Here is a 27,969-nt window from a genome sequence, read left to right on the forward strand (position 1 = left end):
CTAACACTGTTGTCGTACAACACATTGTAGGCTTTGATATACAACAGAATCAACATAATCGGTGTTAAACATACCCAAAAGATGGCCCATGAAATGATGAAACATAAACGTTTTCTGCATTACAGAATGACCTTTAAACATAAATAGTTTTGCTAACACTGTTGTGGTACAACACATTGTAGGCTTTGATGTACAACAGAATCGACATCCAACGTTTTCTGCATAACAGAATGACCTTTAAACATAAATAGTTTTGCTAACACCGTGTTGTGGTACAACACATTGTAGGCTTGATATACAACAGAGTCGACATCCAACGTTTTCTGCATTACAGAATGACCTTTAAAACATAAATAGTTTTGCTAACACCGTGTTGTGGTACAACACATTGTAGGCTTGATATACAACAGAATCGACATCCTTATAAAGACATTATACACCCTCCAATGAGAGGAAAATTCTACTGCGTATGCCATTTAGAGAAGCCTGTCAGCAAATTTATTCAGTCCATTATCCTAGTATATATATTAAGTGAACGAACAAGAGCTGATGAGGCAAAAAATTGGTTGATTGTATCTTGCTATGGTTCCTGAACCAAAATGTCATGTGGGGTGCTCTTTCATCTCCATCCACAACTCATTTATTTGAACAAGAGACTTGAGATGAGACTGACAATATCTTACAGCATCTTGCATTACCAGTGATGCACAAGAAATTCAGGTTGGCTAAAAGGATTTTGCTATCGGCATACATCATTCCTTTTCAGCTATTACAACAAAAACGTCCTTAACTGACCACCTTCTTCTCTCTGTTTTTCCCGGGGGATTGATGACCGCTTTTTCAGCATTAGCATGACGGTAACCGATCAAAATCTCTCTCCTTTGTCGTGCGCGCAGGAGCACTTCATAAAAACTCAACTCCTCACCCTCACCCTCACACAGGTATAGATCTGCTCCTCTTATTTGCATCTCATTTCCCTGCAATGTCAGAAGGTTTTATTAGTCGTGAACAATCAAAGTACTAACTACAGCCTCAATGGAGGTTGCAGAATGCTACTATGATAGGAAGGCATTTCATGCTTCAGCATCTAGTGAATCATTCAATACTGTCAAATTTTAAAATTTAGAAGCAAGCTATATAACTTAGCCTCAAGTTCATAAAATTGATGAATGTGTCCTAACTGATCTTTACTGATTGAAGGTTTGATAACATAACTGCGAGTCAATGTAGTGAAAGTTTCACATGGTACTTTATACATTTGATGTTTCAACTTGGATTTCAGATCCTTTTCAATTTCTTTTCAGAAGGTATAAACTCTTTACAAGTGGAAATGCTCAGAGAGATGGAGTTGTCCTGTTTCAATCAGGGCACCATAAAAGGGGTTAAAACCTATTGTGGAAATCTACGGCAAAGTGCCTCATTCTTCCTAATTCGATGGCTAATACAGTTTGTTGGTTAGCCAGTATTTATGGCATCAAACAAGAAAATGGCTCTCGAATATAGTTCACTCTCGTATTATTTTTTTTCTTTTTCGAATATTATGTCATGTTGCTTCAATTGTTAGCTTCCCCTAATAAATGGAGTGTTGGATCCTATAATAACCTGATATGCATAATCCCTAAAAGCTCACTATCTGCATACTCTGTGTACTTGAGCAAAGTGTGGCTTGAGACAGAAAATCAGGAAACCCAGTAGGCATGACTCATGCCAGTTGCCTCACCTCTTCAGCGAAAAGCTCTTCCAATACATCATTTATTTGACGGTCCTCTGCCACCATGGCCAATGCCATGCTAACAAGCTCATTTGACAAAACATAGTCACTTATCTTTGACATAGACAAGAGGTTTTTAGTCCTCGGGTCCAAAATTTCACTGATTATAACTGACTTATCTGAAGCCTGCTGCATCTCCTCTCTCCAGGAGCCTTGGGAGGAGCTACCCCCGTGAATTGAAACCATAGCTTCTCTGTATGGGAGGCGTTTGGCCTGCAAAACCAGGAAAAATATTTCTGAGTGCATGCGTTGATGCCACAACTTAAGATTGAATTTAAATAGTATTACATCAGCTCAATAGAATCAAGTTAAGGAGTGCAAACGAAAATAAAGAAACAGTACATCTAAAAAGTAGCAAGATTTAACAAGATAATACACGAATATTGCTACTTTATGAAAATAGAAATCATGAATCTAAATGAAACTCAAAGGGGCAGATGACTCAATTTTTCCTCGAGAAATCTTAGCTAGCATGTGGCCTTAGATTCCCCCCCCCCCCCCCCCCCCTCCCCCCCAAAAAAAAAAAAATTTGAAAAACCTGATTTGGGTGAAGTTTTTCAAATTTTGAAAATGTGTTTGGCCATAGTTTTTCAAAACATATTTCACTTTTTGAAAAGAAAAAAAAAATGAAACATGACTTATACCCATAAGTTCTAAAAACTATAAAGAATACCGAACCGTACCAAACAAACATTTTGCTAACCCCAAATTATGTAGAACCCTCATTGATAACGTTCATTATCATTATCACAAACCATAATCCTATATACAGATAAGTTTGGCACCAAATTAAATTTTTTATAATGAACTAGATAATACATTATCCTAAATCATAACATGATATTTTAATAACAACGGCTAATAACACAATTATTAGCTACTACAATTCGTCAAATTACGTTTATTTACAAAGATCCATCAGTGCAAGAGAAAAAACAGTAGTAACTAGCTATTCTTTAATATAATCTTCCCACATTGTACGAACAATCTCTTCACAGTATGCATGCATTTCCAGATCAGATGACCGAGAAGATGAACACAAGATGATGCAAGAAAAGATATACAAACAAGGTATACAACACAAAAGATGATCCAAGAATTAAGGAGATTTAAAAAAATTAAAAATGCACATTCATAGTAGATATTAAATTTTAATGTAAATTTCCCTAGGAAACTCATTCATTAAAGAGAGTTATAAAACAGATAGGAAGTCATTACGCAAATTACAGTCATGTCTACACCACAACAAAGTACAACTAAAATAATTAGAGAATTAAGGAGCGTTCAAGAATTAAGGTGTCTTTCACTTGGCTCTCGTTCAGTTTATAGAGAAGAGATGCCTTTAATGAGGAAAAGAGTAGACAGGGATCAGTTGGGGTCATAAATGAGGGCGTTTTTATAAAATACAAAAGTTTGGAGCAGATTTTGGGATTTGAAGATTCGGTTTTCAAATCTCCCAAAATTCTATGGTCAAACAGATATTTGAAAAAATATCTTGAAAAAACTGCTTCCAAAATCTATGGCCAAACGGGAGCTTAGCTCTTTGCGGTTAAATTTTGAAAATATGCTAATTGTTTAATAAGTAAGAGGATTTCTACATCCATTCCTCGTTCCTGTTGATAATGTCCTCAATATAGTAAAGCAATATTGGGGATCGAGATCAAACTACTGGCTCCGCAAACTGAAGACTCCAAAATTTGCACATGAATGCAGTATTACTGCTGAGAAGAACACATGCCAGAAGGAAAATAATGCAGGTAGTTGATGGAAAAGACTTATTCTGCCAAAGCAGTCAAGATTACAGGGCAATCTGATTGCTTAGACATGGGAACAACGAAAAAGAAAACAGAACCTGGTTAAACATGGAAAATTAGGGATATGTTAAACAAAATTTTTAGGAAAATGTAATTATTCACTTGGTTGGCAGCGAGCGGGGTAGTATAGATAGCTGAGAATTTGAGAAAAGGACAGATTTTATATCAGCTAGTGCATCATGCGCAAGTGTTCAGGTAATGATGTGGACCGCTTGTGTTTGCTCAGAGCCCTCAAAATCCTTGCCGGACCCATGTCGATCTGATACAATTTGGATGAAGGGGTGGGATTGGCACTAGATTTGGTAAACCTAACTTGGGTGCTTTGACTACACCTATGGTCAAGAAGTTTAGGTTGATTGGTTATTTGGTATGATTTTGGGTTTATATCGTTTATATATTCACATTAAGTACTAGAACACTTTGTTGTTATACGAGATAACTTATAGCTATAATATTAATCCCTCCGTTTCATTTTCTGTCTAAGTTTGATCAGGCACAAAGCTTAAGAAAGTAACGAAGACTTTTGAATCTTGTGGTCTTAAACTAAAGGTGTGTATAATGTACCAAAATGCCCTTTGAATCTTGTTGTCTTGAATATGCCATGTGAGATGTTGGAATCAAAGAGTTACTGACAATAGAAAGGGACATTCTTTTTTAAAGAGACTAAAAAGAAAGTAAGGCACATAAATTGAAACAGAGGGAGCAATTGTTTACAACGAATTTAAAAGTTCAATTAATTGTCAAAACATATACTTATATATGTTTTAATATACATTTTATTAGCCATAATCGAACACCCATAATTGAACTCCCCGTATCCTAAAATTCATGTGATGAAAGATCCAACCTCTAGATCTACACCCCTATCAGAAACCCGCACCCGTATCCGAGCAACATAGTGGACCTTCTCTCCCTAATTGTCCGGTAACAACTCCGCTTGTGGTGTGAGATTTTGAATGGTTTGGGATGCAATGGGCAATGCAAGGCATAGTGAAGGAAGCCCTCTCCAACTGGACTTTTAGAAGTAAAAGAATTTGAAGAGCTTTGGATGTTGCGCAATGCAAGGCATAGTGAAGGAAGCCCTCTCCAACTGGATTTTTAGAAGTAAAAGAATTTGAAGAGCTTTGGATGTTGCCTCACTGGCACTTGTGTGCATCCTGTAGAAGGAAAGAAATATGAGAGCTTTTGATGGGATAGAGAAGGACTATGTACATTGAAGAATAGCTTCTCATTTTCTTTTTGGTGCACCCATGAGGTTTCAGTGTATAGAAGATTGGATGTCGTTCTTAACGATTAAGTTGTATATTCTCTACTTTTTGGTATACTGCTACGGGATATTTTCTCATTATTAATAAAATTATTTACCTTAAATTTTTTTAGAACGATAACATATCATATATCTAAACAAACATGAGACATTAATAGATGTAATGGGCCCAAATGTCATAACTGTGGCATAGTATAAGATATAAATAACCCTTCCACAAAGTACCTGAATGTCACGTATTAACAGTAATGTGGCAAGTGATCTGGAATCAGCCTGAATTGCAGAATCTTCCACTGATTCATCAGCCAAAATTAAGATCTGTACATAAAAAAGAAAATTCAGAACAGTGGGATAAGAACAGCGATAGAAGTTATAAAAGACACACTATGAACAGGAACACACCAGAAACCCCAAACTATCCCCCCCAGAAAAAACACACACTCACACTCTAGTAGAATCCATCTACTCATCGCTAACATCAGAACACAATCACTTTATTCTACCTAAAGTTAATCTTTATGCATATTAAGGGAATCTTACTCACCGAGTCAAATGATTCTAAGGGAAGACTTTCTAGATGGCGTCGTATAACAGCATTACCCTCGCGGTTTACCAAAACTATGTTTGCCAGCCGGCTAATATCCAGGCCACCATCTGTTAGCTTCTTTTCTCTTTCTTTCTCGGAGACTTCATTGAACATCCACAACTCTGAACCATGTGCTAAGAAGGCATCCAATACCTAGAATGAGTAGTTGAGTTTGTTGGAGTTACAGAGCTCATTTTCAAAAATTGTTCAGATCTTAAATACTTTGTTCTTTCTGGGCTTCTCTCATTCTCTGGAACTAAGAGATGGAATGAGAAAATGTTCAGAAATCAGAAAACTTGGAAGCATATATACAGGCTGACAGGAGGTGGGTGGAAAGATACGGAAAACAAGCAAGGGATCTCTACGGCCATAGTCTATAGAGAAAAGCTTGCATGAGAACGGAAAGCGTTTGCTCCTCACAAGATTACCAGTATCATATCCTCCATATCTCGTCTCCAACCACAAAAAAGAATCCGCTCTGTAGTCTTTGGAATAATTAAGTTCTTTGGCAAATTTCCTCTCTGAACCTGCAGCATTCAGGTGAAATGAAAAGGAATTAGGAGCTTTGATTCAAACTCACCACAATCATATCAACAATGTCTCGTCTCCATCCAGTTAGTAGAATCTTCTGTGGCTTTCTTGTTGGTCGGACAATGTGCATCAAAGATGCTTCTTTGACCTGAATAACCAAATTAATTATACCATAGAAAGTCTATTCATGCCACGTTCTGCTTGCTTGAATTCCATACCTGGAATCCCTCGATTGCAAAGCAGAATCCACTAAATACTGAAGTCGCTGAGTTTTTTTTTTTTTTCACTCCATTTATTAAGACTTTTAATAATTATCATGAATCTAATTAAAGGGGAGCCTTGGCGTAACTGGTAAAGTTGCTGCCATGTGACCAGGAGGTCATGGGTTCGAGCCGTGGAAACAGCCTCTTGCAGAAATGCAAGGTAAGGCTGCGTACAATAGACCCTTGTGGTCCGGCCCTTCCCCGGACCCCGCGCATAGCGGGAGCTTAGTGCACCGGGCTGCCCTTTTTTTTTTATCATGAATCTAATTAAAGCTTTTTCGTGTCCTTTGAGAGTTTGGCATTAATAATTTTTGCTTGCAAATATTATGTATGCAGTGTGAAAATTTCCAATTACCTATATTCTATTGATCATAATAAACATAGAATGCAGTTCATCTCCTCTAAATAAAAGTGCAGGAAAAAGGTTCTCAACATTTATGATTTATCTAAATCTGAATTTACACCAGTCAACCCATTTATTATTGATGAATACACTATTAAAGAATCTGTTAACCTTGTGATGTATTCACTTTTTCATCATCGTTATAATATGTAATTTGGGTTGACTACGTTTTCAAGCAGAGAAACAAGAGAAGATAGCTATCTCAAGAAAAAGAGGAAGCACCATAGGCAGTGCTGCTGGAGCATATGAGTCATCATCCTCAGCAATAACAAGGACCTCATCTCCTTCTTGCAACACATAGGAGTCATCGGGATTCAGTATTATTTTTCCACCTGATGATGCCACCTTGATTCCACAAGGAATAGCATCAGGAAAGCTGATTAGCACTTCTTCAAATTGCAAGCCATGCAACTGTGGCCATTTCTTGATGTAGAACTCACAATTCTCAAATCCAAGGATGTCTTCCCATATCTGCCATTGCCAAGTCCATAGAGAAAAAAATTAGATTCATTGACACGGATATAATTTCCTCTTCTACTCAATGTAGCAGCTAGGATCAAATTAAACATTAGTCGCTATACAAAGGTGATCACAGCTAAGAGTTGACCTGCGCAAGGCCTGGCTGTCGAGCACATTGAATCATTAAGCGCCCAATTACGTCATGAGCTACCACAGTTTCAACAAGATCTCCACCAACAAGTTTCACAAGGACCTCATTATCAAGATCACTGAGTTCAACCACTAGGTGGCCTCGAAGTCCTTCCTTTACTCCTGTCAGGCTTAAAACTGTCCTCAGAGCACGAGCATCACTCTACATTATAATTTTTGTTTAATAGCTACTACAGTTCTCAATCATGAAAATGAGTTGTTCTCAATCATGAAAATGAGTTGCTTCAAAATGTCTATTGCTCTGACCTGGTCAGCGTTCCCATCTTCAGCAAGGACAACTATTGCACGAGCCTTAGAGACAGACACCTACTACAAATTTACCTAGTGAGCTCAAAAGATTATTTAACTTGCAAATCTGGAAAACTTCAGGAGCCTTTTTTACACAATCAACATGAGACAAGTGGCCTCTTGATGAGAAGTTGTTTAAACTCAGAAAAGAGAAACACTAGCAAATTTCACGTAAAATATTGCATGATAAAATCAGATCTCTGAAAAGAAAATGGCATTTTATACCAAGGTAAGAAAAGGAAAGAAAGGTCTTTGAAGACATAAATTAATGTTTGGAAGCAAAAAATAATGCATACCTTTTTCAGGTCAGCCAAAATCAAGGGGCTTCCACTTCTGCATATGACAGAAGTTCCTCTAAAATCAAACTCCATTTTAGCAATATCAAGTTCCATCTCTTCTTTATCTCGCTCAGCCATGACTACAACAGTTCCTCCACCCAAACTCTCATTAGCTATCGCGAGTTGATTCAATAATGATCCCTGGGTATACAGATGCACTCATTGTGAATAAGGTCATTATTTCATTCACTTTAAATTCTCCAAAAAATACAGAATTATATTAAGAAATCTCCAGCACATATCAGTAAGACTCAGCTGCATTATGTATATCTAAGTTTTATTGTAAACTCTTACCATTTTCAAAAGAATATTTAAAATATTTAAGTATTTTGCAAGGTCAACTAATCAAAGTTAAATGATTGTTCTCATTTGTGTTCCAATTCCTTACATAATAATGAAGACTGTTCTGGTCAATCTCGTTATTGTCATGGAGCATGGTAAATAATTGGGAAAGGGATTAGAGCAATTGATAAAAGCTGGCATCAATTACTTGGCAGACAAATAAGCAGTAAAATTAATGTGGTTCTTCTTATTCTACTACAGTCAATTTGAGAATTATAGAAAGAAAAAAATGATCAAAGGATGTGGAGCTTCATCTCATTTTCTTGGAGTAATGATAGGGCAAATCTTAAGTAAAATCAGACAGGGTTTCTTCTGAGCAATGCAAAATAACAGATACAATACTAGGGAGATTGCGACTCAGATCTGGTGCTAAAATTAGTCAGCAGTTTGGGGGGCAGTTATCTAGAGAAAGGAAAAAGAACGCAGATCATTTAAACATATGAGCTAGTCAAAGAACAGACTCTAGCCAATTACAAGGACCCACCAGTTTATCGCTCCAGCCAAGTATAAGTGTGTGGTTCTGCTCAACTACTTCACTTCTTCCCTTCCTCAGCGAGTCAAATTTCTCAGATATTGCATCAGAAACTAGTCCTAGCATCATGGCAAATATCAGCATTCCACCGAAACTAACAGAAACTGATACCAGTCGTGGACCAATGCCTTCAGAATTAGCATGATTCCCTGAATCTGCAACATACGTCCATGATAACCAAAGGCAATCTGCTATGCTATCGTCTGTCACGCCAAAAAGTGCTAAGCCACCAAGACAAATAAGGAGCAGAGTGGCAACTAACAAGGTCAGTGGTTTAGCATAAGGATGAAATGATAAGAATACATCCACCCGGTACGCTAGCTGCTTGTTCAGGGATAATTCCTCTGTGTTACCGTCGTACAGTCTTCTAACATAGGAGATATACTCCATATATTTAATAAAAACAAGAGGAAGGGACAACATCATGAGTGAGAAAATCAATGCTGTATTTTTCAAACTTGAACCAGAAACATTATGTTCTGACGTTGAGTCAATAATGTCAATAGAATCTGAAATGTTGCAGCGTCTCAGTCTGATATTGAGCTTTGAAAGCTCATCCTGATATAACGGAAGGAAAGAAGAAACAGATAAACAGTTAGGGGATGGATCTAGTAATATCTTGCATACATGTTAGTCAAATTTACTTCTCAAAAGCCCAGATTTGTTGTATCAATATAATTAAACATGAGAAAGTTATGAGGAAGTAATGTTAAACACACTTAAGTCAACTAATAACTGAAGAAGATGCAGGCTTTATATTAGTACGGTTCCTTTTCATGTATATTACCTGAGTTGGCCTTGAAAGATGATCTGGAAATTAAGAGTTCCACCTAAAGTAGCTAGTTCAACAATCTTGTTTGACACTAGATAACTTACAAAGAAGAGGCTACAGTGTATGCAGCAGATGTGTCATATGCAAGGAAGCAACTAAATAAGTCGGTCATCTTATTTGGCAAATATGAGAAATATGCGACGAGTAACGCATGGAAATTTGACAAAAGTACTAAGCTGTGGCAAATATGAGAAATATGTTGCTAACTTATATGGAGTCCGACGAGTAACGCATGGAAATTTGACAAAAGTACTAAGCTGCTGGCAAGGGCAGAAGATAGAGAAAAGGTGCAGACAAGCATGGAGAACAATACCATTGTGCACACTGTGGACCATTTGAGTAGAAAGTGTTGGTAAAAAATTGAACACCATCTAAGCTTTAAGCAGAATCACGTGGAAAGTGGAAACTGGAATATTGCGTGACCCACGCTGAACCTTTGCATCCCGAGGGTGCAAGGTTCAATTCCCACATGATCTTTCCTTCATCAGAGCTATCGCAGCAATCAAGTAACAGAGCCCTCCTTCCGCCTTAAAAGTTAGAGTTAATACCTCAAAAAAACCCTAAACTATCCATGTTTTGTTAGTTTAACACTTAAAGCTATGGGGTTTTGCTGTTGCCCCCTTGAACTATAACATTTCCTATCTAAAACCCCCCTGCAGTATCAAGTGGCATGGGAAGTGGTATCACTCTCTTTGTAGTGTGTGGGAGCTAGAAAATAGGCAAAAAAGAACATCCATGTGGCATTTTACAGTTTTTTTTACTTCTTTTTTTTTTTTTTTTCTTCTTTTCTTTATTTATTTTCTTTTTCAATCTTCTACATCTTTTGCTAATAACAGTAAGCTAATTGAAATCCACAACCTTCAAGAAATAGTAACATGAAAATAGAATAATAAAAAATATCTAGTTAAAAGTCACAATTGAATTTTATCATAACAGTAAACTAAATCAAAAAGTATAACTCTAAAATAATAGTAATACTAAAAAAATAACAAAAAAACACCAAATTATACACTAAAGCGTAAAACAAACATTTTCTTATTTGTTCTTTCTTCTTGGCTTATCTAAATTTATCTTTTTTTTTCTTCTTCAAAATCCAATAATTCTTTTTATAACAGCAAATTCAGTTTGAAAAATGATATTTATAAAATTAACAGTGAAATAAAAAATTAATCAGTAATAGTAATCCTAATTGCAAATTAGAACAAAATTTACTCAATAATAATAAATCCAATTGTAGAAATTGAATGCTAAAAGATACATAAAATAAATATTGTGCGTGTCATGGGTTATGCCTTTTTAACTGAGTCTACCAGAAGAAAGAAAAAATAAAAATAATTAATTTTAAAAAATGAATGTAAAATGCTACATATATGCTCTTTTTGGCCTAATTTTCTAGCTCCCACAAACTACAAAGAGAGTGAGACCATTCTCCATGCCACTTAGCATTGCATGGGATTTTAGATAACAACAACACCTATAGTTTAAGTATTAAACTAAGAAACATGGATAGTTTAAGGGGATTTTGAGGTATTAACTCTAAAAATAACGATGGAGTTTGAAGTATAAGGTCAATAACCTAGTTATAGTTGGTTTTGATCAATATTGCCTTTGATTTTTGGGAAATAAGATTAACATATCAAGAACTTTCGTAAGTAGGAGTAGTAGAAACCAAATGTAGAAAAAGAAAAAACTAAAATGCATAGAGGATGGTTAAGAAAATTGGAGTCAAAGAAATAAATTTGAACTTATAATAACAAAAAAAGGGCAGCCCGGTGCACTAAGCTCCCGCTATGCGCAGGGTCCGGGGAAGGGCCGGACCACAAGGGTCTATTGAACTTATAATAACAATGACGTATAAAATGGGACAAACGGAACCAATATGATCACTGTACCATTTTAGCCTTTTGGGGGAAATAATAATTTTCTGTTCATTGTAATCAATGCAATGTAACTTAATATAATTACTAACGTCTTACATACATAGATACATAATTATAAGTGATAATAGACATTGAAATTGCAAGTTACCTGCAAATCACTAACTTGATTGTGAAAAGAAAAGTTCTTGTGTACAAGCGATGTAAAGCACGTCACCAGTATCTGCAACAAAAATATAGCAAAATCACGATTTACAGATTCAACCGGTAATTAAGTGGCATTTAGTTTAAGCAATGTTGAGATTTTTTCAGTTCTACAAAAAACTGAAAAAGAATTCGACAAACTTTTTTTTTTTTTAATCAGAAAATTTTCCCAACCAAACACCACTAGGAAAAGGTTTTTCAGTTTCTTAATGGGTTTATTTGGAAATGTAGAACAGGGGAAAAGTTCATAAAAGCTTTTGAACCTTTTTTTTTTTAAAAAAAAGGCTTTATACATAGTTTCCTACCTGAACTTGTAGCCAAATCCCTTCTACCTATCCCTCGTTCATGGAAATCTTTTACACATCAAATGTTTCACGAAGTATGTCTACTACACACCACTTTAGCCACATAGCACTCGGGTATCCAACTTCTTTATTTTTTTCTTCTTTTTCCTTTTTCTTTTTACTATTTGGCACCAATTGAAAAAAAGGAAAAACCTACAAACCCCTCTCATTTCGTATTCTTCCCCCCACCCCCCACCCCCCACCCCCTTTCTCTATGACTTCTTCCCTGCCCAACACTTTCCTCATTTGTGTCGTCTTCCCCACGCCCTTCATCTTTTTTTTTTTTGATAAAGTAATCAAATGTCATTAATAAAGCATCCAGAAGATGCAAGGTTACAGGTGGGCAGGTGGGCAAAAGAAGCTGCTTCAAACAAAACAGGAGGCAAACTTCCCCACCCCCTTCCATCTTTGAAGAGTTTAGGTATGTGTTGTTTGTGTGTATCTAATATCTATTTGGGCATTGTGGCTAGGATTTTTGAGGTGGTAGCTGTTAGCCCCTCGACTTGGTTGATCGCATGGCATGGGCATGACAAGGGATTTACATGATGGACCTTGGCACGACCCTATGATGGCATGGGCATCATGTTGACAAGACTGGCCCACATGAGCATATGTGTGGGCAAAGCATGGGCGTTGACACAAGGGCAGGCAGCTTGAGTGTCAAGGCATGCCAAGACCTTGGCATGGGAGCGGACATGGCAAGGCAGTGTGCGGGCAAGGCAAGGCAGTGTGTGGCAAGGCAAGGACAAAGGCAAGGCAAGTCGAGGGCAAGGCACGACTAAGACATGGCATGGCATGGCACGACCGGGACAAGGCAAGACATGGCAGGGCAAGGCTAGGCAATGGGATTGAGCAAGGCAGTGTCATGGGCGAGCTGGGCGTGGTGCAAAGACAAGCATGCCACAAGGCATGCCGCGCAGCAAAAATGGCGGGAAAGGCAAGCATGGCGCCAATCCTTGGCGCCAGTGTGGGCGTTGGCGCCAAAACAGGGCAGAGACGCACGCATGGCATGAGCGTGTGCGTGGCACATGCGAGCGGTTGGCCAGTTGGGCGGTTTCCCTTAATTTCAGCCGAAATGGCCATGTTGGCCGAGGCAGTTACGTTGTAATTGACTTGTAGCCTTATCCTATGCAGCTGGGGTTGTCAACTGCCATTAGTGGGAAGTTACCTCACATGCCTGGCACATGACTGGGCTGCTGTGACTTATATAAAGGCACAGGCAGCCTTGTCAATAGGCAGATTTGGCTGTGTTGGTCAAAACGTTTTTGTAAGTGTTCTTTGTGCACGAGTTAATACAAAGTTGGGAAGTGATTCCTGTAAATGTGTGTGTTCGTATTTGTTCCATACGCCTAAAATATTCTAAGTGTCAAACGAGTGTCAAAGTAAAGAGGGAAGGCTGAGTCATTGTGAGTGACTGTCGTGCGGTGTCATAAACAAAAAATTGACCCCGTAACAACTGGTACCAGAGCAACACTGGTTCGAGACTCGGAAATGGCTGGTGGGAACTCATACAACGATCTGCATGAGAAGGTTGCAAGACTGGAGGCGCTGGTTGGTGTAACTGACGACGCAGAGGATCTGGTGGACGTTTTGTCATAGATCCATGGCATAAACACTGAATTGGCTCAGTTTCGGGAAGTCTAAGTACCCAAGTGACTGGTTTGCAGACTCAGCTTGCTGGTTTTGCTGCACTTGAGCAGATGGAAAATCTGGTGAAACAAAATGAGGAACTGAGGGTTGAAGTGCAGATCCTTCGAAGGGCAGTGGCTACTGCGCCCCAAGGGGGTGGGGAACAAACCAAAATCAAAGTTCCTGAGCCAAAGTCGTTTGATGGCGTGAGAGGCGCCAAAGAACTTGAAAATTTCTTATGGGACTTGGAGCATTACTTCTCAACTGCTCATGTTCCTGAGAGAGACAAACTGACTATTGCGGTGCGTTACTTTAGAGGGGATGCAGTGCTGTGGTGGAGAACAAAGAACGCTGATGATGAAAGTGCTGGCAGGCCCAAGGTTGATACTTGGGAAAAACTGAGGGATGCGTTGAGGGACAAGTTTCTGCCTAGTAACTCGTCTTGGGTTGCTAGGGACCGTTTGAAAAGGCTAAAGCAGACTGGCTCTATAAGGGGACTATGTGAAGGATTTCTCTTCGTTGTTGCTGGACATACAAAACATGTCAGACGAAGACAAGTTACACAACTTCATCTCTGGTATGCAAGGTTGGGCACAAAACGAAATTCGAAGGCAGAAAGTGCAAGATCTGCCTAGTGCTATTGCGGCAGCGGACGCTTTAGTGGATTTTCGCTCAACAAATCTTACTTCTGATTCTGCCTCTTCTTCTAAATCTAAGAAAAAGGAGAAGGGAAAGGATTGGAAGAAGGATAACAAGAAGTATGACGGAAAGGAGAAAGGAAAAGGCAAGGCTGATGCGTCTTCATCAAAGGCAAACAAGCATACTGGTGGAGAAAATGTGTGCTGGACGTGTCAAAAGCCTGGGCATCAGGCAAGGAACTGCCCCAAACAGGCTAAGATCAATGCTATTCTCACTGAAGAAGAGAAAAACGAGAAGGGCGGACAGGAAATTACTGCCTACATCAACCCAATGGGACTTCTGAACGCAATAACTGTTACGGGCTGCCTTCATTGTGCCTCGGCGCCCGCAACCTTGCGCGCCCGAGCGGGCCAAACGAGTGTCAGCCGCAATCAGTCGCACAGGCAGTGCCAGCCCACAGGCAGTGTCAGTCGCACAGGCACTGCCAGCCCACAGGCAGTGTCAACCCCACAGGCAGTGTCAGCCGTGCGGGCGACGTGCACCAACATGGGTGCCGAAGGACGAGAGTCCACAATCATCATAGATATGCTCCATTGCATATCCTAGGAGCAGCAAGGAAGTGTAGCAAGGATCTGAGATGAGCCCACGGGTCGTCGACGCACGAGCGATCCCGTGCGAGCCTGAGTGTCAGTCCCGAGCATTTCCGAACCATGGATGGAATCTTGGGATTTCGGGTGAACACACCCTTCCTAGGATGTTATTGAATGTGCTTACCAAGTTTGGCGTCATTTGAACATCATTTACCTAAGGGCTTGACTTAGCCAAGGAGCAGTGTCAGTGTCAAAGCTCCCTAAGGCCATATCTCGTTCCACGAGCATGGGGATGAGATGAAACTTCATGGAGGAGTGAAGGAAGTCAAGAGAAAGAGTTAGGAACAGACGGCGCCTCATTTGGAGTTCGGATCATTGAGAAAGGCCAAGTATGATTCTCGGGCAGAATCATGTCCAGTGCTAAAACTTGGGCTTTTATTTTTAAAGCATATATAAGGGGGGCAGAGGTGTCTCAGCTCAGCCAGCCTCCCCCGTGCGTGCCACCATCAAGCCGTACTAAGTGAGCAACCTTGGGGGACAACCTCAAGGGCCTGCCTAGGCATCCCCAATGGATCCTAGGTACCCATACGAGTTACGCAACTCTATGGGCGACGCTCGGCCCCAAGCCAGCGTTGGGCGCCCAACGAGGGCCGGAGGCTTGACGTATGGACCGACTATGCCCTGCGGGCTATCCTTGAGATTAAGAAAGCCCTCCGTGCCGATTGAACACTCGAGGTACCTCTCCTAAGAGCCTCGTGTGTTGACTTGTGAGCTTGGCTCAGGTTCAGCCTAGCAAGCAAGGGTCCGTTGGCCTAGAGGTGCAGTCGTGGGGCGACGCTGCACCATGCAAGACGGAAGTGTGTCGCAAGGGCTACATTTAGCAAAGCCTCATCGTAGGTGCGCCGCAAAGGACACACATGACACAGGCCAAGGATTCAAGAGTTGCCCTACTCAGGCGTCGCACCGCTCAGGTGGATAGGCACCAGACCGGTGTCAAGCCCGAGGACTAGACTGTGCGCGCGCCAGCGTCGCTCAGCACCAGGCGAGGGACTGTCATGTCCATAGCCAACCCCAAGTGTGAGTGCAGGCCAAGACCGAACATATGAAACCTGCCACAGGGGCATTCTAGCAAGGCAAGGCCAAAGCCTTGACATCGACTCAGCAGCACCGTTGAAGCTAAGCCTCCAAAGCCATGGACATAAGATCATGCCATGAGTCCTGGGACTATCATTAGGCTGGCTCGTAGTCCGCCTGGACTACGGGCGCCGCACGGGCCATTAGTGTACCACAGACACTATAAAGGAGGCGGCCTGTGACAGTTGGTATCAGAGCACAGAGCTCACATCATTAGCGCATTATTGAATGTCAGTGCGGAGTTCCTATCAAGGCAAGAAGCGATGTTCTTAATGCCAGGCAAGTCAGCGAACCAGATGCCACTGACTAGAGGGGATTGGTTGTATTTTATTTTCATTGAAAATTTTTCTTCATCAACCATGAACCACATTATGCAAAATCATGTCATACCACAACCGTTGTTTCCGCCATCGGTTGCATAAGGTGAATTCATGCCGAGGCATCCGAATCTCATCGACGTACCGTCAAGGATGGCTTCCACACAAGGAGCACAATTGTGGGAATCACATTATGGAGAACCATGTCAGTATCCAGTGGGCTCATACGCGCAAAGCAAGGGGCAAGCCCCAGCTTGCATTTATCAGGGTTATGTGTTACGGGAGGCGTGTGCTATCGCCAATAACCTATCACCATGGAGGGAGAACAATCTCCAATTTTGAGCTCTAGACATCGGGTGATACCGAGCTAGAGCGGGGCGCGCCAGCGAGCCGCGACAACGTAGGGAAGGACCTGCGAGCAGGCTTCTTTGCGGGGAGTTCATACGTCACAATCAACAGGTGGAACGACCCACCACATCGGTAATGGAGTGCCAAACCAGTTGAATGGGGAGGCATAGCTAGGGAAAAAGCCAAACTACCATGTAGGGAGGCAGTGTCATTAAAGAGCTGAACCACTGAGCGTGGGGAGGCGCATGCCGCACATTGTGTTGTTAAACCAGCACACGAAACCACGTCAGAATCAGGCTGACCGCATGGCGGGAGACATTGCGGAAAGTCACCGATCCACGTCGTGCGGGTTAGTCATTTCATCATGCTGAATCACCAAGATGAAGAGGCAAAGATCATGGAACAACATAAAAGTGGGGAATAGCTATGCTTTAAGTGAGAATGGGATCTATCCAAAGGATAACCAAGGGATACCGAACAACCAGGACGGCTACACAGGTACCACACTGGAGAATCGGGCATCAAGCCTAGGAGGATCAATGTGAGAATAAAGACCTCTGGTCACGTAGGCGTGAAGCTACTTCCCCTCGAACAGTGTAAAATCAAGTACTCGCCAAGAGTACGGTCTAGGAGTTCTTCCCAGTACCACAGGGTACCAAACATATGAGTCGCCGAAGATGCCATGGTGCAGCATGGTCCTTACACAGGTCATCTTATATGCAGTTTGGTTAGAGTTGAGCTTCAAGCAACCACCAAGGCCAGGGAATAAGCAAGTTGTTGCGTCAGTCACAATTTGTCCACAGAACATTGGCTCAAATTGCAAGTCACACCGAGTCATGAGATCGGCACTTGACTTTGCTTATACACCCGACAAGGTGAGTTGCCCACAAGAGAAAAGGGGTCCCTAACAGCATGGTTTGCGAGGGTACCACGACAAAGAATGCCCACAATGTCTATCAGACCGTCAGCAGACATAGGGTCATTAGATCATCGACAGCCAGACTGTCATCACATCATCGGCCAACAGGTTGGCCGCAAACATCGCCCGCCAAGGGCTCAGCTACCGCCCGCCAAGGGTGTAGCCACCATCCGCTGAGAGCTGCAGTGGCCAACAAGGTCTCAGCTATCGCCCGCCAAGGGCATTGCCATTGCTAGCCTAGAGTGCCAGTGCTCACCAAAAGGCTCAGCCATCATCCTCCGAGAGCTGCATCGCCCACCGAGGGATCAGCCATTGCCGCCAAGGACTCGGTCATCGCTCTCCTAGAGCGTCATCGCCCGCCAAGGGCTCATCTAGCATACGCTGAGGGCTGCATCGCCCGCCAAGGGGTCAGCTATCGCCCGCCAAGGGCTCGGACATTGCTCTCCTTGAGCGCTACTGCTCACCAAGGATTTACCCAGCATACGCCGAGGGCTGCATCACCTGCCAAGGGCCCAGCTATCGCCCGCCAAGGGCTCGGACATTGCTCGCATTGAGCGCCATTGCTCGCCAAAGGCTCATCCAGCATACGCCGAGGGCTGCATCGCCCACCAAGGGCTCAGCTATCGCCCGCCAAGGGCTCAGACATTGCTCTCCTGGAGCGCCATTGCTCGCCAAGGGCTCCATCGCCAATGTATAACCAAGAGATGAGGACATCTTGGAACATCGGCATCAGTATTTCAGTACTACCACCATCCATATGGGGGGAGTATTTGTCCATTGCAACAACATTGGGTCCATGCATTTCCAATTGGAGAAAAATCTTCCACAAGCCAAGCAAAGAGACCGCACCAAACATAGTGGGGGTTGCATGTGCCACATCAAGGTGTGCCAATCCTAAACCGGGCTAAAGATACAAAGGGAGCAGTAAATCCACTAGCTGTAAACTAAGTGCCTCAGTCAGGAAAAGGTCTCAGATGTAAACTACCAATCGGAAGCAGACTTCCAAAACGGATTTGCCATTTTGCTACAATCATCATGTGGCTAGCAAGAGTGCCACCACTCAAGTTAAGCCACCAGAAGATGCATCAGTTGCCGTGAGGATCATGGCGTGGTTGACAGGAAGGTCACCACGAAGTTAGCCACCAGAGGGTGCAAGCGCGGAGGCGCTTTCCAAGTGAACACCGGGAGGTGAAGTGCAGAGGCACGCTTGGGAGAAACTTGGGGGAGCAGTGCATGGGCACGACTCTATTTTTAAGAAAAACACACAAGGGTTGCGAACCCGCAGGATTTGGGGCCACGATGTAAAACCCCGAGGGGTCAAACTCCGGGTTGTCGTTGGCGTTATGAGGCATCGGGGACGATGCCTAGCTTGTGTGGGGGAGAATGTTACGGGCTGCCTTCATTGTGCCTCGGCGCCCGCAACCTTGCGCGCCCGAGCGGGCCAAACGAGTGTCAGCCGCAATCAGTCGCACAGGCAGTGCCAGCCCACAGGCAGTGTCAGTCGCACAGGCACTGCCAGCCCACAGGCAGTGTCAGCCCCGCAGGCAGTGTCAGCCGTGCGGGCGACGTGCACCAACATGGGTGCCGAAGGACGAGAGTCCACAATCATCATAGATATGCTCCATTTCATATCCTAGGAGCAGCAAGGAAGTGTAGCAAGGATCTGAGATGAGCCCACGGGTCGTCGACGCACGAGCGATCCCGTGCGAGCCTGAGTGTCAGTCCCGAGCATTTCCGAACCATGGATGGAATCTTGGGATTTCGGGTGAACACACCCTTCCTAGGATGTTATTGAATGTGCTTACCAAGTTTGGCGTCATTTGAACATCATTTACCTAAGGGCTTGACTTAGCCAAGGAGCAGTGTCAGTGTCAAAGCTCCCTAAGGCCATATCTCGTTCCACGAGCATGGGGATGAGATGAAACTTCATGGAGGAGTGAAGGAAGTCAAGAGAAAGAGTTAGGAACAGACGGCGCCTCATTTGGAGTTCGGATCATTGAGAAAGGCCAAGTATGATTCTCGGGCAGAATCATGTCCAGTGCTAAAACTTGGGCTTTTATTTTTAAAGCATATATAAGGGGGGCAGAGGTGTCTCAGCTCAGCCAGCCTCCCCCGTGCGTGCCACCATCAAGCCGTACTAAGTGAGCAACCTTGGGGGACAACCTCAAGGGCCTGCCTAGGCATCCCCAATGGATCCTAGGTACCCATACGAGTTACGCAACTCTATGGGCGACGCTCGGCCCCAGGCCAGCGTTGGGCGCCCAACGAGGGCCGGAGGCTTGACGTATGGACCGACTATGCCCTGCGGGCTATCCTTGAGATTAAGAAAGCCCTCCGTGCCGATTGAACACTCGAGGTACCTCTCCTAAGAGCCTCGTGTGTTGACTTGTGAGCTTGGCTCAGGTTCAGCCTAGCAAGCAAGGGTCCGTTGGCCTAGAGGTGCAGTCGTGGGGCGACGCTGCACCATGCAAGACGGAAGTGTGTCGCAAGGGCTACATTTAGCAAAGCCTCATCGTAGGTGCGCCGCAAAGGACACACATGACACAGGCCAAGGATTCAAGAGTTGCCCTACTCAGGCGTCGCACCGCTCAGGTGGATAGGCACCAGACCGGTGTCAAGCCCGAGGACTAGACTGTGCGCGCGCCAGCGTCGCTCAGCACCAGGCGAGGGACTGTCATGTCCATAGCCAACCCCAAGTGTGAGTGCAGGCCAAGACCGAACATATGAAACCTGCCACAGGGGCATTCTAGCAAGGCAAGGCCAAAGCCTTGACATCGACTCAGCAGCACCGTTGAAGCTAAGCCTCCAAAGCCATGGACATAAGATCATGCCATGAGTCCTGGGACTATCATTAGGCTGGCTCGTAGTCCGCCTGGACTACGGGCGCCGCACGGGCCATTAGTGTACCACAGACACTATAAAGGAGGCGGCCCGTGACATAACTTGCGTGACTGAAGCAAATGATAAGGAAACTGATGCTGAAAGCATGGCAACTCATGTGAATGCCACAGGCGACGATGATGAAGATTCCTTTGTCTATTCCCCACTGTTGTACGTTGACATGAAAATAGGAGACAAAAATGTTGTGACGATGGTCGATACTGGAGCCACGCACACATTTATTGCTTCCAAAATTGTTGAAGAATATGGGGTGAAGGTGACTAAGTGCCCAACAACAATGAAGACTGTTAATGCCAAGGCGCAACCAGGCTTTGGAGTGGCGCTGAATGTGCCCATAACTTTGGGACATTGGAAGGGTAAGTGTAACATGACTGTTGTTCCCCTTGACGATTTCAATGTACTGCTTGGCATTGATTTCATGAAAAAGAATAAGGTTGCCCTGATTCCGCACTTGGATGGGATTATGTTTATGGGTGAAGACAACCCTGGTTTTGTGAAAGGTGTTCGGCCTCATGGTCTAGGCAGTAAGAGGCCTAGGATTAATGCTTTACTTTCTGCAATTGCTGTTGATAAAGGCTTGAGGAGGGGCGAGGAAACTTATCTCGCTGCACTTGTTGAAGTCAAGCCAGACGTGCAGATTGAGGTGCCGGACTGTGTTGCAGAATTACTGAAAGATTTCAAGGACGTGATGCCACCAGAATTGCCTAGGGAGTTGCCACCAAGAAGGGAAATTGATCACAGGATTGAACTGATTCCTGGATCACTGCCACCTGCGAGGGCTCCCTACCGTATGTCGCCTATGGAACTTGCTGAACTAAGGAAGCAATTGTCTGAGTTGCTTGGTGCTGGACTGATTCAGCCTTCGAAGGCTCCCTTTGGTGCGCCAGTGCTGTTCCAAAAGAAGCAAGATGGGACGCTGCAGATGTGTGTCGACTATAGGGCACTGAACAAAGTTACTGTGAAGAACAAGTACCTTGTCCCCTTGATTCAAGATCTGCTGGATAGGTTGTCTAAGGCTAGTTATTTTACTAAGTTAGATTTGAGGTCGGGCTATTAGCAGGTGCGCGTAGCAGAGGGGGATGCTCCTAAGACCACTTGTGTAACTAGATATGGTAGCTTTGAATTCCTTGTAATGCCGTTTGGGTTAACTAATGCCCCAGCTACTTTCTGTAACTTAATGAACAATGTTCTTTACGAGTACTTGGATGCCTTTGTAGTAGTTTACTTAGACGATATAGTCATCTATAGTAGGTCGCTAGAGGAGCATATGTCCCATTTGAGAAAAGTGTTGGAAAGACTTAGAGCATATCAACTCTATGTCAAGATGGAGAAGTGTGAATTTGCAAGTCGCGAGATCAAATTTCTTGGCCATTTGGTTAGCGAAAACCAAGTGCGAATGGATCCAAAGAAAGTGCAGGCTATTGTTGATTGGCAGGCACCTAGCGGGGTAAAGGAATTAAGATCGTTTTTGGGCTTGGCAAATTATTACCGGAAGTTTATTGCTGGCTATTCAAAGAAGGCTGCCCCTTTGACTGATTTGCTGAAAAAGAATGTCAAGTATGTTTGGTCGGAAGCATATGACAAAGCTTTCAATGGGTTGAAGAAGGCAATTGCGTCTGAACCAATCTTGAAGCTGCCTGATTTTGATATGCCATTTGAAGTGCACATTGATGCTTCAGATTATGCTGTTGGTGGTGTGCTCATCCAAGAAGATCATCTGGTGGCATTTGAGAGCAGAAAACTGAATGCTACGGAGCAGCACTATTCTGCACACAAAAAGGAGATGGTGGCTGTAATCCATTGTCTTCAAATTTGGCGAGTCTATTTGCTGGGAACAAAGTTCGTTGTGAAGACGGACAACGTGGCTAATACTTACTTCAAGACTCAACAGAAATTGAGTCCCAAGCAGGCCCGATGGCAGGAATTCTTGTCAGAGTATGACTTTGTGTGGGTGCACAAACCTGGCAAACAAAATCAGGTCGCTGATGCATTAAGTCGCAAAGAGGTATTCGCTGCAACTTATGCTATCACAAGAATTGAATCTGATTTCTTAGATACAATTAAGTTGGGTGCTGCGAATGATCCATTATATGTAAAGTTGATGGATCAAGTGAGAGATGGTACGATTAGGCGGTATTGGATCGAGGACGATCTGCTGCACTTTAAAGGGGGGAGAATTGTAGTTCCTCAAGGTGCAGGTTTACGTCGTTCCCTATTAAAAGAAACCCATGATACCCCTTACGCTGGTCATCCAGGTGTTGAAAGAATGATGGCATTACTGTCTCGCAATTATTTTTGGCCGAAAATGGAAGAAGATGTTGAGGCCTATGTCAAAACTTGTCTCGTTTGTCAAGTAGACAAGACTGAAAGGAAGAACGAAGCAGGTTTACTACAACCTCTGCCGGTTGCAGAGCGACCTTGGGCTTCTGTTTCCATGGATTTCATTAGCTGGTTTCCAAAGGTTGATGGTAAGTCTTCTATTATGGTGGTAGTTGACAGATTCTCTAAGTATGCTATTTTTGTAGCTGCTCCAACCTTATGTTCGTCTGAAATTGCTGCTGAGTTATTCTATAAGCATGTGGTGAAATACTTTGGGGTTCCAAGTGATATTGTGAGTGATCGTGATGCGAGATTCACTGGTCGGTTTTGGACTGCATTGTTCAAATACATGGGAACTGATTTGAAATTCTCAACTGCAAATCACCCACAAACGGATGGACAAACTGAACGTATCAATCATCTGCTTGAAGAATACTTGAGGCATTCTGTGACAGCAAGTCAAAGAAATTGGGTTGAGTTAAGGGACAGTGCGCAGTTTTGCTACAATCTGCACAAGTCATCGGCAACTGAAATGAGCCCATTTGAGATAGTGTTGGGCAGACAGCCTGACACACCATTGGAAGTCGCTAAGTCAAAGAAACAAGGGAGTTGTCCTGCTGCTTACAGGTATGCTCGTGACAAGCAAGAGTTGCTGGCTGAGGTGCAAGATAATTTGAGAAAAGTGTCTAAGCGAATGAAGAAGTATGCCGACAAGCACAGGCGGGCAGTGCAATTCAATGTTGGTGACCAGGTGTTGCTGAAACTTACTCCACAGATTTGGAAGAAAATCAGTAGCAAGGCATGTCATCGTGGGCTGATTCCTAAATATGATGGTCCTTTTGAAGTTATGAAGAAGGTGGGGGAAGTGGCATACCGGCAAAACTTGCTGGAACGTCTCAAAGTACACCCTATTTTCATGTGAGTTTTCTGAAACCATTCCATGAAGATGCTGAAGATCCAACAAGATCAAAGACCAAACGTGCTCCTCCTGTGGTGCGCCAACAATACGAGGAGACTATTGAGAAGATCTTGGATCACCATACGTTGGGTCAAAGCACGAAGAACAAGCGGACTGAGTTTCTGGTTCAATGGGCGGGAAAACAAGAGTGTGATGCAACTTGGGAAAAGGGGCCATCTCTATGGCAATTTGAAGATCAAATCAAGGCGTACATGGATTCTGTCTCATCGAGAGAGACGAGCTCATCTGGTGGGGGAAGTTTGTTAGCCCCTCGACTTGGTTGATCGCATGGCATGGGCGTGACAAGGGATTTACATGATGGACCTTGGCACGACCCTATGATGGTATGGGCATCATGTTGACAAGACTGCCCCACATGGGCATATGTGTGGGCAAAGCATGGGTGTTGACACAGGGGCAGGCAGCTTGAGTGTCAAGGCATGCCAAGACCATGGCATGGGAGCAGACATGGCAAGGCAGCGTGCGGGCAAGGCAAGGCAGTGTGTGGCAAGGCAAGTCGAGGGTAAGTCACGACTACGACATGGCATGGCATGGCACGACTGGGACAAGGCAAGACATGGCAGGGCAAGGCTAGGCAGTGGGCTTGAGCAAGGCAGTGTCATGGGCGAGCTGGGCATGGTGCAAAGACAAGCATGCGCACAAGGCATGCCGCGCAGGAAAAATGGCGGGAAAGGCAAGCATGGCGCCAATCCTTGGCGCCAGTGTGGGCGTTGGCGCCAAAACAGGGCAGAGACGCGCGCATGGCATGAGCGTGTGCGTGGCACATGCGAGCGGTTGGCCAGTTGGGCGGTTTCCCTTAATTTCAGCCGAAATGGCCATGTTGGCCAAGGCAGTTACGTTGTAATAGACTTGTAGCCTTATCCTATGCAGTTGGGGTTGTCAACTGCCATTACCTCACATGCCTGGCACATGACTGAGCTGCTGTGACTAATATAAAGGCACAGGCAGCCTTGTCAATAGGCAGATTTGGCTGTGTTGGTCAAAACGTTTTTGTAAGTGTTCTTTGTGCACGAATTAATACAAAGTTGGGAAGTGATTCCTGTAAATGTGTGTGTTCGTATTTGTTCCATACGCCTAAAATATTCTAAGTGTCAAACGAGTGTCAAAGTAAAGAGGGAAGGCTGAGTCATTGTGAGTGACTGCCGTGCGGTGTCATAAACAAAAAATTGACCCCGTAACAGTAGCCATGGTGGAGTATTCCTTTGCGAAATGGTGCAGTTGTAGCAGCCATGGTGGTGATGGATTCTTTTTAAGTGTTTTTTTTTATATATAGTTAACAACACATGCCACAATTCCATTGGTGCGTGGCATACACTTATTTGAAAAAAATTATCAAATACCAAAGTGGTGTGTGTTAGACACACAAAATGTTTGGTGTGTAAAAGGGTAAACTATGTATTAACCTTTTTTTAAAACAAACTCCACCAGACTATTTTCTTTTTAATACATGTAGTTCAAAATGAAACTATTCAAAGAAAAAAAGAAATAATAATACGACAATATTGTAGGTAGGGGTGTACATGGACCGAGTTGATTCGGGTTTTTCAAATACCAAATCTAACCAAACCAATTGCGCCAGGTTTTTAGATCTATAAACCAAACCAACAAAAGATGGGTTTCCCAACCTCGGGTTTTCTCAGATTTTTCGGAGTTTTTTCCGGTAAAGTCTTCATACAAAACATATAACTAAATTGTGCAAACATATTGTATAACTTGCTGTATAGAATTTAAATTGTAGAAAAATTATATTCATAAAAAGATGTTGCAGTCAGTAGTCAAAGATAAATTGACGGTGTCACCATGCTTCTTTCTATAGGCCTTCTGCCACCCCCTTTGCACGGTCTACTTTAGGGGTGTAAAATTTCTCTCATCATTTTGGTTGCCTTTGCTCTTTAAACCCTGAAACTGCTACTTTTGTCAAAATCCTAGTCTTACTACAGTTCCAAACTAAGCTTATTGAACCATTCAAAATTCTAAATTCAAACTTGATTAATATGTTAAAACACAAAAACTATGAAAAAGTTTAATAAATCTCTATAAATTACATTACAAAAAAGTATTGTTTTAAAATTGTACATGTAATGCGGGTCGGTTTGGTTCGGTTCGACTTTTTTAGTTAAAATCAAACAAATTGTGGTGGGGTTTTTCTTTTTAAAACCAAACAGTTTTTTTTTCTTATTTTAACTTGAATTATCGGTGTGGTTTGTCGGTTCTTTTGTATAGTCCTAATTGTAGGAGTAAATAATAAGGATAATTATGTAAAATTAGGGAATGTAAAGAGAGAGAGAGAGAGGTTACTGCAATGATGCAAGCCGTCTGCGGACGAACAGTGAAGCGGCGAAGGAAACGTCTTGCAGACTGCTTATCAAGTGAGGTAGTTTTATTCCCCGAGAGAGGAGTTAGACATTCTTCTGACCGCATAGCAATATCGTTCGTTTCATCTCTAATAGAATTATCAATCCGGTGGCGGTGAGCAATACGGCGTCGTAGAGTTCGAGGGACTGCGGGAGGAGGAGAAGGAGAGTTCTGAAACGACGTTGTTCGAGGGTGAGGCGAAGAGAATCTACGGGCGGGAGTTCGTGGAGGAGGATTGAAGGATTCTGAAGGGAAAATCCAGTCCCGGTTGCTCGTCAACGACGAGTCCTTGTTCAACGACATTTTGGCAAACTTTGCGGGCTTTTGTTTTCACCACTCTTATACTCCGAAGAATTAACTGCAGGGACTAAAAAGTTTTCAAATTACAATTTTTTGCGCCGAGTGCCCTTCTTCCTTTATATTTTGTCCCTCATTTATGTCTTCTTTAAATTTTACCCTTGCCGTCTGTTTAATGAAAGTTTTTTGACAAAATTACTCTTACCCCATTAAAATCTTTTTTATTTCGTCATTTGCCCTTTTCTTTTCTTTTTTTGGTTCTTCTTTCCTCCTCTGTTTTGTGTTTGTCTCATCTGTTCTAAAACTTAGGTACGAATTTGGATCTTTTGCTCGTTTCAATATTTGTTTTTATGTTAAATTATTATTTGTTGAATTGATATCCTTGTCTTCATCGTTTTTTATATTTAATTGATCCTTTTTTATTTAAAATTATAGTGTTTTGTTATAGTGTCTGTATGATTTTTTGAACTTTAGTTTCATTCCCCATGTATATATTTTGGTTTTTTGAATGTCGTATTATGAATGTCATAATATGTTTTAGTTGATTTTGATATGCATTTTGGTTTTCTCTTTGTTGAATCGTTGAAGTTTTGCCTGTGAACAGCTGTTTTATGTTGTTGCTGCTGTTTTTATTTAATAATCTGGTTTTTGTGAAGAATGTGTTTGTCTGAGGCAACATATGTCGGGTTCGGCAGAGTTCTTGGTTTTTGAAACTGAAGTTATGTCGGTTCCGGCATAAAGTTATGCTTGTTCCGGATAACTTCATGAATTAAGTTAATTTATGTGTGCTTGGTTTTTTAGTGTTGTCTTGTTAATAATTTTGGTTTTTATGCAATCTTATGTGTTTTTGGTGTTTTGTTAATAATGTTTTGTTTTGGTTATGAAAAATGAAAGTTTGCCTCTCGCGGCATACTTTGTAATTTTGTAAACTGAAGTTATGCCGGTTCCGGCATAAAGTTATGCTTGTTCCGGCATAACTTCATGAATTAAGTTAATTTATGTGTGCTTGGTTTTTTGGTGTTGTCTTGTTAATAATTTTGGTTTTTATGCAATCTTATGTGTTTTTGGTGTTGTTTTGTTAATAATGTTTTTGTTTTGCTTATGAAAATGAAAGTTGCCTCTAACAGCATACTTTATTCTTTTGTAAAGTGAACTTCTGCCTCCTCCGGCATACTTTTCTAGTTCTTAACACTTGCGTAAATTTTTGTTTTGCTCATGAAAATAAAAGTTTGCCACTAACAGCATACTTTGTTCTTTTGTAACATGAACTTCTGCCCCCTCCGGCAGACTTGTTTAATTCTTAACGCTTGTGTACTTTTTTATTTTGCTTATGAAAATGAAAGTTGTCTCTAACAGCATACTTTGTCCTTTTGTAAGGTAAACTTCTGCCTCATCCGACATACTTTTCTAGTTCTTAACACTTGTATACTTGATGTTTTGCTTATGAAAATGAAAGTTTGCCTCTAACAGCATAATTTGTT

At 42.4% G+C, this 27,969-nt stretch overlaps 1 protein-coding gene across 6 annotated transcripts; it reads right to left on the reverse strand.

The window, feature by feature from the left end:
* Window positions 1-94: 94 nt before the first annotated feature.
* LOC132636092 (ion channel CASTOR-like) lies at window positions 95-26,541 on the reverse strand. Of its 6 annotated transcripts, none has more exons than XM_060352783.1 (12): window positions 26,135-26,540; window positions 11,665-11,736; window positions 8,757-9,362; window positions 7,889-8,071; window positions 7,551-7,610; window positions 7,243-7,446; window positions 6,858-7,106; window positions 6,019-6,117; window positions 5,397-5,591; window positions 5,078-5,170; window positions 1,721-1,984; window positions 95-977 (listed from the first exon to the last, which is right to left on the reverse strand). In XM_060352783.1, exons 1-12 carry the CDS (start codon window positions 26,492-26,494, stop codon window positions 753-755), a joined length of 2,610 nt encoding a protein of 869 aa, XP_060208766.1. In that variant the 5' UTR covers window positions 26,495-26,540; the 3' UTR covers window positions 95-752. The 6 variants fall into 6 exon arrangements, 4 of the variants coding, with proteins under 4 accessions (XP_060208766.1, XP_060208765.1, XP_060208768.1 ...); XM_060352782.1 differs by lacking the exon at window positions 6,019-6,117 and adding an exon at window positions 5,867-5,965 and having other exon boundaries at window positions 26,135-26,539; XM_060352785.1 differs by lacking the exons at window positions 6,019-6,117; window positions 26,135-26,540 and adding exons at window positions 5,867-5,965; window positions 12,023-12,235.
* Between the last annotated feature and the right edge of the window lie 1,428 nt (window positions 26,542-27,969).

This window comes from Lycium barbarum, chromosome 4 (genome assembly GCF_019175385.1).
Source record: "Lycium barbarum isolate Lr01 chromosome 4, ASM1917538v2, whole genome shotgun sequence".
In the NCBI taxonomy this organism is placed as follows: domain Eukaryota; kingdom Viridiplantae; phylum Streptophyta; class Magnoliopsida; order Solanales; family Solanaceae; genus Lycium; species Lycium barbarum.

What these genes read in the sequence shown, in the direction of transcription:
- LOC132636092 (XM_060352783.1), bottom strand. Translation starts at nt 26,494, where the DNA reads ATGTCGTTGAACAAGGACTCGTCGTTGACGAGCAACCGGGACTGGATT. An exon ending in TTTTGGCTGACCTGAAAAAG is followed by an intron (nt 7,611 to 7,888) that starts GTATGCATTATT and finishes AATTTGTAGTAG; the next exon opens with GTGTCTGTCTCTAAGGCTCG. An exon ending in GACAGCCAGGCCTTGCGCAG is followed by an intron (nt 7,107 to 7,242) that starts GTCAACTCTTAG and finishes TGGCAATGGCAG; the next exon opens with ATATGGGAAGACATCCTTGG.